At 44.2% G+C, this 16,108-nt stretch overlaps 1 protein-coding gene across 2 annotated transcripts in view; it reads left to right on the forward strand.

Moving 5' to 3' along the window:
* Positions 1-5,851: 5,851 nt before the first annotated feature.
* The window catches only part of casq1b (calsequestrin 1b), a 41,541-nt gene continuing 31,284 nt past the window's right edge, over positions 5,852-16,108 (forward strand). The window contains exon 1 of one of the 2 annotated variants that reach the window (XM_015346082.2): positions 5,852-6,492. In XM_015346082.2, coding sequence (XP_015201568.1) covers positions 6,256-6,492 — 237 coding nt within the window. In that variant the 5' untranslated portion in view covers positions 5,852-6,255. The remainder of the gene's footprint in view (positions 6,493-16,108) is intronic. The other variant, XM_006630167.3, reaches the window with a different exon arrangement.

A 16,108-nucleotide genomic window follows, 5' to 3' on the forward strand; every position in this document is an offset into this window, starting at 1 on the left:
ACAGACAGACTGCTTACCTCTGTCTCTTCGGCAGATGGAGCAGATTCAATAGGGGCTTATGCTGAGACACTGACACAGGCAGTTTTTTGTGTTGCAGGGCACAGCCACACGGGCTCGGACAGCAAACAATAAACAAGTCTGCTTTCTTCCAGGAACAAGACCATCTTTGACGGAGCTCAGGAGACAAAATACCGGGGAGTGTTTGAGACAAGAGGCACGGACAACAGGGAGAACGAGGCATTTCATTTTGGCTGTGTTTCCAAAATAAAAGTCAGACAGGGAGCAACATGCAGAAAGTGTCCTTAAAGCAGGGGGACACCTTTAGAGGTCAAGAGCTGTGCTGCTGGGAATGGTGGGGGGTTGCTACAGGATGACTGCAAGCACTATGTCAGAGGTATCTGACCTCTGTCTGTTCCTCTTGTGCTTGCTATTTGTGCCATCAGTTTGAGAAAGCACTTATGCAAGGTGGTATACAATATTACAAGCTACCTCCATCCATCCATGTTCTAACCATTTCTTCCAATTCTGGATCATGGGGGAGCCAGAGTCCATCCCAGCAAGCAATGGGCGCAAGGCGAGATATACCCTGGAAAGTGTCACAAAGCGTCTTTCAGGACCCTATGCAGACAGCACAATCCGGAAGGGAGTGAGTAAACACAGGGAAAAAAGACTAGGATAGGGGCCGGAAGAAGAACAGGGGGCGTGTCCAAAGGTGCGCTGGTGCTCGGGGGGGGGGGTGTCCAGGGAAAACAAGTCCCAGGGAGTCCCTTAGAATATCCTGGGAAAGCCAATGTCCAAAGCCGGGTGATCCATCCTGACAGAAACGAAAGTTAAAAGCCGGAGCAGGATCCAGCGAAGGGTCGGGGAGATAGAAGGGGTAACAGGGCCAGGCGCTCCCAGTCCCAGACCCAGATGGTCAGGATGTCGTTGTGAAGCCTATGCCGTCAAGTCGCTCCTGGACTCGTGGGTAGGTGGGCTTCTGGGCCTCCATCTTCCAAAGCTGAGCCCAGATTGGCAGGAACATCTGGCTTTTATAGCACTGGGTCGGGAACCGGAGGCAGATGCAGGAGATTAAGAATAAACAAGGGAAGGCTGGAGCGTCCTTAAGAGGAGGGGTTTACGATTGTGACAGATAGGACACCAGTCCTTCTCAGAGCAGACAAACAAGGACACAAACACATGTCTTTGGACTGTGGAAGGAAACCCAAGCGAGCATGAACATACTAACATACTGTCTGTGCAATAGCAGTTCCTGGAGAGCAGTAAACCAGTGTAAAGAGTGTCAAGGATCTGCGCCTGTGGCTGGAAGGTTGCTGGTTCATATCCCGCAGCCAGCAGGGGAATCCTGCTCCGTTGGGCCCCCGAGCAAGGCCCTTAACCCCAACTGCTCCAGGGGCGCTGTACAAATGGCTGACCCTGCACTCTGACCCCAAGCTTCACTCCCTGTCTGTGTGTCTCATGGAGAGCAAGCTGGGTTATGTGAAAAGTTCCTTATACAAGAAATTGTAGCTGGCCAATAAAGTGATCTTATGACACTCCATGCTCACACACTGGTCCCTCTACCCTTCCAGGACTGCTTTTTTGTAAAACCAAAAAAAGAAAGAGAGAGAACCAGACAGGTTAACATAAATCAGGGCAGGGTTAGTCACGCACGCTGGCAACCTGGGAAAACAGTTTGATGGACACGGAGAGCAGGGTAGATCAATCAGAGTAGGAGCTGCGGGGCCTCTTGTCATCTCCTCCATGGTTCAGCAGTTTCGGCTTTGAATCTGCAGCATTTTTCAGTCACGAAAACTACCCCCCTCAAGCAATCCTGCTACTGCACATAGATACACACTTACAAACACCTGCACACACACAGATACATACACACTTACAAACACCCGAACACACAGATCAACACACATACACACTTCTAAACACCCGAACACACAGATCAACACACATACACACTTCTAAACACCCGAACACACAGATCAACACGCATACACAAATATACGGTATATACAAGAATAACACACACCTGCACACATACATTAACAGATAAACACACATTTACAAACACCTGCACAAACACCTGCACACGCACAAACATATACACACATGTACACTTACAAACACAGATAAAGACATTGATACACGTGAAGAAACACATACACTGATATGCACCCTCACTTGTACACACTCAATGATAAACACACACGTGTACCACACACATAGACACAGCTACAGAAATATATATTTACACATACAGTACAGTTGCACAAGAGCTAACAGGCTCACAGATATACACAACATATGGAAATGCGCAACACGACCCCCCTCCCTTCCTGTCCACACTAACCTCAGCCATAAACCAGCTTCCCTGCACTTCAACAATGTCACCTGGTGATGGATCAATAACTAGTCAATACTTCATTCACCTCAGCTGATTTTTTCAGTGACTAAGAGGAGGCTGAGAGTGAGCACCTGGTGAGCTGGGGAAAACTCTGTACCAGTCAGCTCCAAACCCCAGTGACGGACAAGCCTGTTCTGCGTTCGTCAGCTCGCCACTATTTTTCTGCGACGCACCTCTTTACTTTCCCTGACAGCGATGTGCTATCCATCCTTCGGTCTACCTTTCCATATACTCAATCCACAAATCTAAATCTGTCTACACGTCTTTTCTAGTCATATGTCTGGACACTCAATACTGAAATCTTTATGATGGCTGTTTTATTTACTCAAAATTGTGGTGGGTTATTTATATTCATAAAAATGTGATTTGAAAAAAAAACACAGACTGTGAAATGTATAGTGGTATATGGTTGTTTGACACATTTGAACAATAAAGTTTAATTTAAAAATGTAACCTTATCTACAGTATCAATCAATCCGTCTCTCTGGGTATAGACCTATTGCACTTTTAAACAATGGCCATAAAACTGTACTTTAGTATTAGAAAGCCCATTTTCCTCTGTAGTTCTATAGGAAATCATTCTTGCTCACCTATAGATTTTTCTACATACTGTACATATAGAGTGATGGTAACAAAGATACATGAAAGCAATTTTTCTTTAATGTCCATTTCATGATTTATCCAAACACAAAATAGCTGCAACCTAAGGAGTAGCAATGCAATAGATGTATAAATGTAAAAATCTGGCAGTGAATAAAACCGTCCCACTAGAGTGTTCAGCCAAGCCGTGACTATAAATCCAATAGCAGAGATTGACCCTGTGAAAGAAATCAGGCAGTGCATAAACCAAGCTGAGTAAATAAGGCTTATTAAAGCCTCCAGGAGGAATGAGAATCCAATGGAGTGAATGGTTAAGAATGAGATGCTCTGAAAACAATGAATTTCATGTCATGTTGCAGTTCCATCTTTTCCTAGCAGAGGGCAGTGTTGCCCAGAGAAAGACCTATTCCAAAGGCCCATACTGCCGTAGCACATAATCTTCTGTTCATCCATATTTGCTTTTTAAGGTTTTTGCACAGAAAATGTGCTTTATTTTTTGTAAGAAAGAAAAAAAGCAAATGACACGCTTCTTCAGAGAAGAGATCTGCCCGCTACAGTATTTAACACACACAGTGCACGCTTTTGGACTAGCATCCTTCGAAAATGCACATTTGACATTATGAGAGGCTTGGCAGAAAAACAAAGACACACGCTTTGAGTAAGATGAATTGGTGCACATTCTGATTAGACAGACCGAACACAAAAACAGCTGGACAAAGAAATGAACGCCTTAGATATACACAATAAACAGAACAAGGTCTCATTAGGTAATGGAGGAACGTGATCGCACATCAGTTACCACGAGAGACAAGCTAGAAAACAAGTGAGGGCGCATGCGTCTTTTTGGATGGGGTTCGGGGTTTCAAGGGTTAAATCAACAGCCTCCGATTTCTATCCCCACTATGACACTGGATATTCACAACCAGCTCAAGTCCTCCCCCCCAGCTCCATATTCCCTCATTCCCCGAGGGTGACAAAATAGGCAGTAAATGTGAGAGCCTGCAAATGTGGGCTGGGGGTTCAGTTTGCGCATCGTTATTAATATCTCACCTCTCCCCTTTCGCTCTGTAAATTAATATCAGCCTGCTCCGTGCCTGCTCCAGCAAACCTCTGGCCACCTCCTGGCAGTGGGGCTGAAGCAGACCAGGTAGAGTACTCAGATGTGCTGTGTGCTCTTGAGAAATTCTACAAATCTCTGTTATCTGGCCAATAATGCTTGTTTTAAAGCAATATCTGGCTGCAGGTGTTCACAAATGTAACAAAGTGGCCTGTGAGAATCCCATTGCACATCTCTTTAATCCATTCCGGGTTTTACAGGTCATTGTGCACAAGCAAACATCAGATCCTGGTTACTTCATGTTTGTTAGTAAAGCTGCTTACATTTTGGTGTTCCTGTATATTTGTGCTCTGCTGCTTTATTTGAGCTCTTTGTCAGAGAGCTGGCAGCCGGTAAGATCTGGAGAGGACCCCACTGCTATACCATAGGAGTCCTGCTTCTGTGCCATGAAGTCCACAGATAGCTGAAATCTAGTAAACAGTAAAGAGTGAACCATAAAATAAGATCAAGTGCAAACTGAAGCCAGCCACTGATTTTTAGGAGTGCGTTGGACACAATGAATCCGATTAAACTGGGGAGCATTCAATCCTTTAGAAAACGCATTATCCAAAATCCATATTCAAATTCTGCGCTCTGTGGGAAGATCCCTGCGCCAAAACGACAAGAGATTTACGTTCGAGAGAACGCACATTTTAGAAAATCCTGTTACAGAGAAGCAGCATCTCGGTCGGCACAAACGAGAAGTAATCAGGTCAGGAAACATATTGTGTGAGGCTTACAAACCGCAGGAATGGGAAGCAGTTCAAGAATGCTTCTCAATTCCTAAGCGTTGGCACACAATGCCTGCAAAAACTTAAAAGGGACCTTTAAAATTGCTCAGCACCATCTGAGCACAAAAAAGGCAAACCTCTTTCAAGGGACAGATATGAGAGGAGCAAAACCACATTGCAATACACGTGCCGCTCCGTGGAATGAAAAGGGATTTCTGATACCTCATTAAAGGCAGTGTATTTCACTACATGCTTGTCGTCCAAGAGAAAGTACACAAATTAGGAACAACATTGCTCCCTTTTAAAAAGAAAGTGAAATGTCAATGATGGACAGCTTTTGGGGTGCTTTGGGGTGACATCTTTGGATTTGTTTCCTCTCCCACACCTCCGCCCATACGCCCACTCCCCGTGTTTTCTCAGAAACAGGATTTAGCGTCTTTGTAGCACGTTGACACCTCTACCGGAAACGATGCTGACCTGTCCTCTCCTTAGAGCCACAACCTCGTCCAGTGTTTCCCGCTTTCAAGCAGATTTATGTCTCTTTTTCTGTGCCCCCCTCCCCTGCAATTCACCCCCCCCCCCCAATACACACACTCCCCTGACATAACTGAGCTTTTTCGTGGTCCTTCTCTTAACCCTTCCACCACCTTCCAACACACACCAGCTTGCCTCTGGGGTGCTGTCCCAACTTGAACTAGCGCCACACTGGGTCATTGTCACTGCCAAGGAATGGGACCCGAGATACTATTGCAAATTTCTCCCCTCTCCTCCATCTCTCTCTCTCTAGTCATCCTGCTTTGGCCTTTTATTTTTAGCCAGGGACCTGAGCCCCCTTCAGAACTTAATATGGCCAAGGCATCCCAGCCTCCTTCTCTCCCGTCTTTCCTCTCTCCCTTTGGAGCCCGCCAGGGTGTGAATCTGAGCTTCCTTTCTCTCTCCCTCCCTCTCCCCCTCTCTCTCTCTAGACGAAGAGATGGGAGGGAGGCAGGAGCGGGTGCCAACTGTCAAAGATAGTTCTTTCCCCCTCCCACTCCACCTCGGGGGTCTTTTTTACCCAGCTTCCAAGCTCTCTCCCACTTTTTCCGCTGCCCCCTTCCCCAAGTGCAGCTCGTACCTCGGCAAGCTCCTCGTCGGACACGCAGACACACCCCACCAAGCCTGCTGACACACACACACCACGCACTCGCTTCCTCCCGAACCAAACACACGGGCAGGCCCAGTTCTTCCCCGCATGCTTCCTTGACGGACTAGGAAAGGCTCGTCGGCGACTTCTTTTTCTCGTACTTTTCCGGGACGCCAAGCCCCCAGGTCTTCGTCTCTTTTTACCCCCCTTCCCTTCCTTCCTTCTAGAGCCAGACGTCTCGATTCTTGCCTTTGCGCCGCGCAGGACCGTCCCCCTAAGGATCACAAACCACAAACAATCGGGAGCCATGAAGCTGGGCTGGGTGCTTTTGGGGATCGTGCTCTCCTTCGGGGGGCTAGCCTGGGGGGAGAAGGGTCTCGACTTCCCCGAGTACGATGGCAAGGACCGCGTCCACGACCTCAACGCCAAGAACTACAAGGCGGTGATGAAGAAGTACGACGTGATGGTCATCTACTACCACGAGCACGTGGAGGACGACCGGGTATCTCAGAAACAGTTCCAAATGGAAGAGCTGATCTTGGAGGTGAGGTGGCTTGGGGAGGGGAGGCGTGGGGTTTGAAAATGTAGGGAGGGTTCGTGGCTTTGGGAAATATGAATTCCGTCTGACTCCCAGGCAGGAACGTCTGTGGATTATTCCCTGTTGCTTGGGTTGAGTTCACCACTTCTAACACTGACAGCATCAAGAAGCATCTAAAGCACCCTGAGCATCTCTCAGATTAGCTGCCTGAAGGATAAATGCTTCAGTGTATAACCTCATCATGTTGTTTTCTAAGTAGGCAAGCAAGCAAGCATACGTTTAGCAGGGCAGTAAATCTTTCAGAAGCTCGGCCCCTCAGTACCATGTGTACTGTGTCTCGTGTGTTTATGGGGGATTGAGGATTTTGTCCCATACTATCTGTCTTAATAATCTGAACTTTCAAAGTATTTGCTGTAAGTGATTGAATGGCTCTTGTGTGTTTATAACCTGGCGGTTGTGTTGATGTCAATTGATTTCCATTGCTTTCCCGATGCTTTGCAAAGCGTCGTGCCTGTGAATCGTGCTGAAAACCACACAGTGATGTGGCTGAGACTCTGGGTGTCTGCCTTCAACCCTTGACAAGAAAGCTTCTCGCACTGAGACTCCATCTGGGCAGATAATGGCTTTGGAGGGAGATGTTAATGAATATCTATGACCGAATGACAGGTGTTCTCAGAGCTGTGTGAAGTAGAGAGAGCAATGATCTCGCTGTTGCAAGAAAAGGACTGCCTCCTGCTTCTCAGTTACACACAAACTGCTGTGAAAGCTGACTGAAGCTCTGGTCCAGAGGCACCTAACTGTCTAAATACTGCCATCTGGAAAAGGAACGGTTGCTTATTTGATAATGATTCTAGAAAGAAACGTTATGGTATTAAAAAGAAGGACATCATATTGCAGAAACAACGGTTTTAAAATGTAAAACAACATCTTCCTGCCCTGTGAGTGTTTCCAGTGTCTGTTCAGAGGCTCTTGTCCACTAACTTATCACTGAAGGCTACTGGACACATCCAATTTCATCTAAACACTATCAAAAAGTAAGAGTTTTCTTTTATTGGCGGTTTATAAGATCTTAAAGTCAGATGATTTAGAATTTTAAAATGTGAAATAACACATTTTATATCCAGGAAGCTGGACTCCGATTAAATAACCGTTTGAGTGCTGTTTATTTGACGGAAGAGCTGACAGCAACAGCTTCCAGTGCGCTCTCTTGAGAGTGGGAGGGGGAATGGCTGAAGCTGAATTTGTCCAACGGCCCACATACTTCAAGGATCTCCTGCGAACAGTAGATTATACTGTAAAGCCCAGTAGCTGGCTTTGAACATCTACTGTAACAAGACCTTTTGAGGGAACGCTTGTTATAAGCAACGAGCGTCTAACAGATTCAATTCAGAACCGATCGGCAGATCTTTAGGTGTCCCAAAGGACTCCTATGGTGTGACTCCAAGGCCATGACATATAGCATCGTTAAGAGCCACCTGAGACCGATGCATGGAACGATCTGTAGTTGAGTTGAGTAAAAAGAAAACACCTCCATATTTGTTTGTCTTTTTAGACGATTAAACAGAATTGAGAATAATTTCACCCCGCTAATGAGCACAGATCTGATTTGATCTCATGCCCGAGTACTTTGAAGAGCAGCTTCTATTTATAGCTTCTACAGTGAATCAGATCAGGTATCTAAAACTGCGCTGTCTTACGGAACCAGAAGCAGCTCTTTTAATGGAACAGCTGCGAAATTTACTGATGTTGCGATTACTTGATTTATGTATCTTGTTTATGGCTTTTTATGGGTCTATTTATTGAAAAATGCTGTTTGGAAATAAAGGGAACTTTCTTTTACATGGAATGCTAGCGGTCAATGTCTTAGACGTTTATGATAGATATTTATCTTTGTGTAGCGAACCATGTTTACACCGATGAGGGTTTGAGATTGTCAAAAAGTTGCTAAATGTTACATAAAAGTGTATTTTTAAGTAGAGGGAGTGCGGGCCACGTCGATTCTACTTTTTTTTTTCAGTTCAATTCAATTCAATTCAACTTTATTGTCATTAAACTTACACAGGTGCATAGTATAATGAAAAGTGTTTCTCATTAGTCACTCAGGTGCAGTATATAAATAGGACAGAAGATAAGACAATAGACAGTTACACAATAGCCATAACAGTAACATGTAATAACATAACATAAATAACATGTAATCAAGTAATCGTTTTGCACCAGTAGGGCAAGAAATAAATTTTTGTTGTTGTTGTTGAAACAGAAGTTTGAATTTTTGTTGGTAGTTGGAACTGTGATCGTATTCGCAGTATAATAGCACTAATAGTGTCAATAATTCAGTTTGGGAGGTGCTGGATTTAAAATGCTGAAGAGATTGAGAGCTGTAATTCTCATCTGTCTTCGGCAGGAAAGTAATGCCTACCCGTGCAGAGATCCTGTCGCCCATGCTGGACAGCTATTTTAATTTGCTTTGCGAAGCACTTTGGATCTGCTGCCTTACAGATTTTGCGACGCCTCTTAAAACAGAAGCAATATCTCATGCCACGTAAAGCCGTTATTTCAGATGGGGTTTATGCAGCAGCAGCGTCCAGGGGATTTTGGTGGAAGCCTATTAAAAGCGGATTTCGAACCGTTACAAGGAAAATCTTTTTTGTCAGTGCCTGGAATAGACCCTACCGATGGATGTCGAAGCTCCTGGATTTTGAGGAGCGAGCGAGACGATGTGTTAAGATTTGTTCAGATGGCACTGTCCTTATGCGTCCTATTATAAAAGTACTGTAGCTATTGGTCACCTTTAGTTCTTGTGCATTTCTCATAGGTTTGGTATGATGTGAAAGGGAAGAAAACGCCTTGAAGGATTAAAAACATTTTTCTTTAGTGCACCAGTAGGGCAAGAAATGATGCCCTTGGGTGAAAATATCGTGTTTCACATATTAAAATCTGAACAAGATAAAACAAAACAGACAGGTTAATAGCTTGTTTTTTAGTGCTACACTGTAGATTGATTATTATTAGATTTTTGGGTAACTCAATATTTACAATATTTGTTACATCAGGTCATAATTTTGATTATTTTGATGTCCAGGAAGGGATTGAGCGGCTAATGTTGTTTTGTTCTGGCTCTGTGTCTTCAGCTTAAGTTTATATTTTCTAAATGAATAGACCCTTCAACATCTAACTTAATTGTTTTGGTATTCAGACCTGGAATGTAGCGAATTCAGCTGTTTTTGTTACTATCTGTATGTTACTATCGTGACTAATTTATTTGGCTGATGTTTTTATCCTAAGCAACATATATTTGCACCACCTAAGTGTTTTATGGGAGTGATTCAGATAATTACCTTGTTCCAGAGTACTCACAACCTCCTCATTAGGAGGCAGGGACTCTACCCTCTATGTCACACAGTAACCACTACATGTGTTGCTCACACTCAGGGCCAGCCACATTGAAACAGCGAATGGGAAGCCTATATCCACCTCAGGCCGACGAAATGTGCTGTGACAAAACAAATGTGTTGTCTCACATTTGGAATATGGCTGGTCAAAAATGTGACACTGAGCTACTGCCAGAATGTGTTGGAAACGCCACCAAATAATAAGCCTGAAAGCAAATTAAGTCAAGTCCATTCGAATGATTTCCTGTGCCAACCGAGAGCCAATAACACCATCACTTCACGTTTTCAGAAGAATCAGGGAAAACAAACACTATTTTTTACTCTGAGATCTTCCAAAAATCTGCCATTTTTGCCACTATTGCAAGACCATATCACGTAAATAATCACTATCATTTAGCCACATATACCATGTGACTTAACAGACAATAAATAAAAATTTGAAGAAATGCCCAGTTCATTTGTGAGCTAATGTTTGATAACAATTAAATCAAAGTGTGACCGGCAAGCGAAGTTAATGTTTAGTTTTTTTTCCATGTTTAGAAAACAATAAAGCTCAATTCAAAACCAGTCTATGCTCTACAGAAAATATTTAACTCATGTCCACTGGCATTTGTTATACATTGTGTACCAATATATGAGTTAACGGAAATCCCATTACTTTACTCATTTTACTCACATTATTGTGAGCATTAGTTTGCTCACAATCATTTCAGAAGCTGTTGAGATTTTGGGTGATCCCGACAACTGGATTAAGATTTTGTAAGGCAGATAAGATCAGATCAAGCAGTGGCCAAACCATTAGGTGTTCCAGGGTTTCACAAGCTGCATTAACAAACTGCAAGGGCAAGGGTATAGTGAAGGCTGCCACTTTGCTCCTGGTTTCATTTGACCAATTCTTGAAAAGAAAGACTTTGCCGGGAGGGAGCTGGATACAAGTATTCCACGGTTTTGACAATGTCAAAGTCACGGGGCTATGAGAGGAAATTAAGGACGGGACGCTTCAAGGTTCAGAGTCAACTTCAGAGTCCAAAAAGTCCAAGAGGTGATAATGTAATATAATAATAATAATAATGTTTCTTTATTAGCCCTATACAATTTCTTGCAGTAGGAATTTGTCTTTTTGCATACCCCAGCTTTTCTCCATGGAGACACAGACACACAGACAGGGAGAGAAGCTTGGGGTCAGAGCACAGGGTCTGCCATTGTACAGCACCCCTGGAGCAGTTAGGGTTAAGGGCCTTGCTCAGGGGCCCAACAGAGTAGGATTCCTCTGCCAGCCGCAGAATTTGAACCAGCAACTTTCCAGTCACGGGCACAGATCCTTAGCCACAGAGCCACCACTCCGCCCTATGGGTGGAGGGCAAGATAAGCTATCCTCCTCACTACTGATACCAACTCAAAGTTGGACCAGAAGGATCTTCATTAGGTAACCACAGGTATACACGTACAAAATAGACATGCTTGAGCTCTTCATCTCTTTTGTCATCCTCTCCCTCCAATTGTCTTACATATCTAAGTGTTAGCTCACTATATATATACTGTAGTGTATGTACAGTGTATAAACAGTATGTGGCATGGTATATACATGGTATAGATTATAGGTAGTATGCTACAGTACTGTATATATGTGGTATATTGATTATATGGTATACGTATACAACATGGTATGGTGTGTTTGTTGGGGATAGGATCTTAGGATATGGACAGAGGCAACAGCAGAACTTTCACTATATTAAACCCAATGAATTTGATCTTCAGGGCTGTATTTAAAGTAAATGGCCAAGAAAACGATTAGATCTCTATGGGACCAACTCCTTGAAAATGCACTGAGGCAGGTTACTCTTCTAGCCTCCCGAAGAGCAGATGGCTCAGTGTTTGAGCTCAGTCTGAACCTGTCTGGTTTTTCTGCATCCTCCTTTTAGGATCTAAATGGTGTTTGGTGACCAACTACAATTTAAGGGAGTGACAAGTACATTTTGACAAAAATGAGGGGAAAAGTGGGCTGAAATTCTGCAACCACATTTAAGATCTGCAATCTTTAAGCACAATATTTTTTGCCTTTTGAAAGGAAATGGACACAATTCACTCAACCATCAGCTTGTCAGCAGTTATCACACCTCAGTTTGGGAGAAAGTGAAACAGTTGCAGCTGTTAAGAGAGTATAGTCAGACATTTGCAATGTGTGAGACAGTTAAATTCTGAATGTTCAGAGGTTATATTTTACATAAGTGAGCATCATGACCACTCCAACAGACACACAAACAAATTCCTCCATCCCCAGATGGAACAATAAAATGCTCTACCTCATTCAGAATGATTAGCTCTTTATCAACACAGCTTTCTGCTTCTTCCCCTGGTGCTAGACACCTTTTAGTTTTAATGACAAATGTGCTGGCAGTAAAACAGTGCTTAATTATTCGCCCTCTGAGACTGCACTGATCTTGTCTCAGTAGGCTGGTAGCTCATGCAAGCTAACTGTGTGTGTTAATGAAAGCAAGGACCAATTACAGTCAGATACTGTATTGGCGTTAATAAAAGTCATGTATTTTCTCCCTGTTAGCATTATGAAATGTGTTTTTTTATATTTGTATGAACAGTACACAATAATAAAATACTGCAAATAAATTAGATTAATATTTGTCTTTGTGTATTAATAGCATACTTTTACATATCTATAATAATAAAAATCAATCAAATATAAAGTGAAAGGCATTAGAACACAGCAAACATGACTAGTCCCAGGACGATTCTGTTGCGTTTTTCTTTTAGCACATACAAAACTTTCATGGAAATATGTAATTGAGCATACAAATGCAGAGTCATTAGGGGGAAGCTGAAGCCTATCTGGTCAAGCAACAAGCACAAGGCGGGTACACCCTGGGTGGGATGCCAGTCCATCACATGACATACACAGACACAAACACACACACTCACACCAGGTCCTTGGTCCAATATCAGATACAGAGGAGTTACGTCACCACGAATTACGTGCTTGCAATAGGGTCCCATTAAAAAAAAAGCATGTCTTTGGACTGTGGGAGGAAACTAGATCATGAGAGGAATAAATACATGCATTCCTATAATCTCATGCTTCGAGCATCAAAAGATAAGATCACTTTATTGGCCATATACAATTTCTTACATAAGGAATTTGTCTTTTCACAGACCCCAGCTTGCCTTCCCTGAGACACACAGACAGGGAGAGAAGCTTGGGATCAGAGCACAGGGTCAGCCATTTATACAGCACCCCTGATGCAGTTGGGGTTAAGGGCCTTGCTCAGGGGCCCAATGGAGTAGGATTCCTCTGCCGGCTGCAGGATACAAACTGGCAACCTTTCAGCCACATGATCCTTAGCCACAGAGCCACCGCACCACACCATAGTCTTACCTTGGAAGCTTTTAAACTTTTGCCTTGAGTGCGCATTCCTTTTCCCTGCTCATAAACTGTATCTTGTTGTCCTCATCGGCTTATACTGCACATATGACACATTTACTGTGATCCATTTCCGCACTGTGTAATTTCAGTCAGCCGACATGCTGTGAAAACAATGATCAAAGTGAGTCCAGACTGGAGCAGCTTGAGCTCTGTGACAATGCTGGGCCAAACAGGAAGTGATGTCAAACAGGACCAGAGGCCCTTGCCTACCCCTCTGTCACATGTTGATGTATCCCTCAGGAAAGCTGAGAGTGCTGAAGAGTAAAGGGCATGTCTGTGATTTTTTTAAAGATCTAAAGAATGTGTTTTAAACTGCTAAAACAGGGTTCTGTTAGGAGTAAATGACTCTTAAACATCTGATCATCTGTGCAATACCAGTGTTGATCCTATTTTCCTTTTTTTTATTGTTTTGCTGAAGACCATGAAAAACACAAGTTGAGGCTTTATTGTACCTGTCTCTGGGGGTAATTGTGAAATCATACAGCTGGCATGTGAAATGTGTCTATTGTGTAGATGTTCTATGAAACACACTTCTCATCTGCAAGGAGATAACTTTCAATAACCACAGCTGGTCCATATAATTCAATCCAAATATTCAAGTGGTGAGAGAAACAGCATACTTTCACAGCCTGACCTATTCTGGGAAGCCGTCGCTTAAGGAATGTTGCTTGCCTTGCATCTGATGGCGCAGAGCTGGAGATCTTAAAATGACTAAGAAGTCTCCTCCTGGGTCAGAGAGGATTGTGGGATTTGTAGTTTTTGGGAGACACCTAGATGCATTCCCCTTAACTCGAATTTCAGGAGAGGGATAAAAAAGAGTTCAGTGGCAGAGACACAGCTTCCCCAAATAATGTAGAACAGTGATGTTAGTGTGATTCACCATAGTAACCAATCAAGGTGGTAAATATGCATGGCGATGTCCATTTTTAGGATGGATTTCTTCAATATTCTACTGGAAAGTGGCTTTGGGATTTTACGTGTTGCTGCTATGGTCTGCGAAACTAAACGGAAACACCCAAATTTATGAAACTACATATATACTCGGAAGGATTGCATGTTTAGACTTGAGAACATTTACCGTTCTACTGGCGAAAAGTCCTTATAAAACGCAATCAGTACAATCATCACGCAAGCAAGCAGTGACCTATCCAACCTGTCTAGGCAAGCACTCAAGGGGCTACAGACCGTTAAGAGTCTTCTTCAATATTCCGCACGCCCTGTCGGAGGAACATGTTGACAACCATGACTTTTTTCTAGCTCTGGAACCACTCAGACGATTTCTTTGGGATGATCTCTGTCGTAACTCGGGATTCTTTTAATCCAAGACGAACGGCTTGGAAGTGGAACTACGTTTGGCGTGCTCCTCCAAGGGATTTTCACTAGATGGCACTACAGCCAGGTACAGAGTCATCCAGAAAGCGTTGGTCTGGTAACAAAGAGTCCTGTGGTAACTCTTTCGAACCCAGTTCAGAAAGAGCTTTTACCCTCTCTCCCACTCTGTGCTAACACACCTTCCAGTGGTGCAGTTTATCAACTGTACCGCGCCACTGAGGTTGAAACCTCTCTGAGATTTAAGCTGTGAGAGGACTGCTGTATAACTCTCCGAAATAATGAAAGGTAAAAGAATCAGCAGAATGGCTGTACTAGAGGTAACTGCTTTATATTCAACAATAATGATTCCTTGCATTTATATGGTGGTTTTCAACACAAAGGATCTTAAAGCCCTTTACATATCACAAGCTAGCCAGCCACTGCCCTCAGCACTGAAGTAGAGCCCACACCTGAGAGACACACAGTAATCTTTCTGCACCAGTAGCCCTTCTGTACAACAGATCCTGACATTTGAGAAATTGTGTCACCAATTAATCAATAGAACATTAAGGAGGCGGTTTGTGCCAGGCCAGGGAGGATTTCAGGCAGAGAACTCAGATGAATAGCCTTATTCTTTTAAAAAGTCACCTGGGACCTTTCTGTAAGGCCAGTTGGAGTTAAATGACAAGCACTGTCTTTTTCATTGTCTTCCTGACGCCAGTCTTCTTTGCACTAGATTTCTTAACTAATCTCATGACTTCATGTTGCCTTCTTCTTTGTCCTGTTTCATCAGTGCTTCCTGCAAGCTTACACCTCTAGTCTCCCTCTCACCCAGTCCCTCAGCTCCATCTACAAGCCCACACCTCTAGTCTCCCTCTCACCCAGTCCCTCAGCTCCATCTACAAGCCCACACCTCCAGCCTCCCTCTCTCCCAGTCCCTCGGCTCCATCTACAAGCCCACACCTCCAGCCTCCCTCTCTCCCAGTCCCTCAGCTCCATCTACAAGCCCACACCTCCAGCCTCCCTCTCACCCAGTCCCTCAGCTCCATCTACAAGCCCACACCTCCAGCCTCCCTCTCACCCAGTCCCTCAGCTCCATCTACAAGCCCACACCTCTAGTCTCCCTCTCACCCAGTCCCTCAGCTCCATCTACAAGCCCACACCTCCAGCCTCCCTCTCTCCCAGTCCCTCAGCTCCATCTACAAGCCCACACCTCCAGCCTCCCTCTCTCCCAGTCCCTCAGCTCCATCTACAAGCCCACACCTCCAGCCTCCCTCTCTCCCAGTCCCTCAGCTCCATCTACAAGCCCACACCTCCAGCCTCCCTCTCACCCAGTCCCTCAGCTCCATCTACAAGCCCACACCTCCAGCCTCCCTCTCTCCCAGTCCCTCAGCTCCATCTACAAGCCCACACCTCCAGCCTCCCTCTCACCCAGTCCCTCAGCTCCACCTACAAGCCCACACCTCCAGCCTCCCTCTCTCCC

This window comes from Lepisosteus oculatus, chromosome 4 (assembly GCF_040954835.1).
Source record: "Lepisosteus oculatus isolate fLepOcu1 chromosome 4, fLepOcu1.hap2, whole genome shotgun sequence".
In the NCBI taxonomy this organism is placed as follows: Eukaryota; Metazoa; Chordata; class Actinopteri; order Semionotiformes; family Lepisosteidae; genus Lepisosteus; species Lepisosteus oculatus.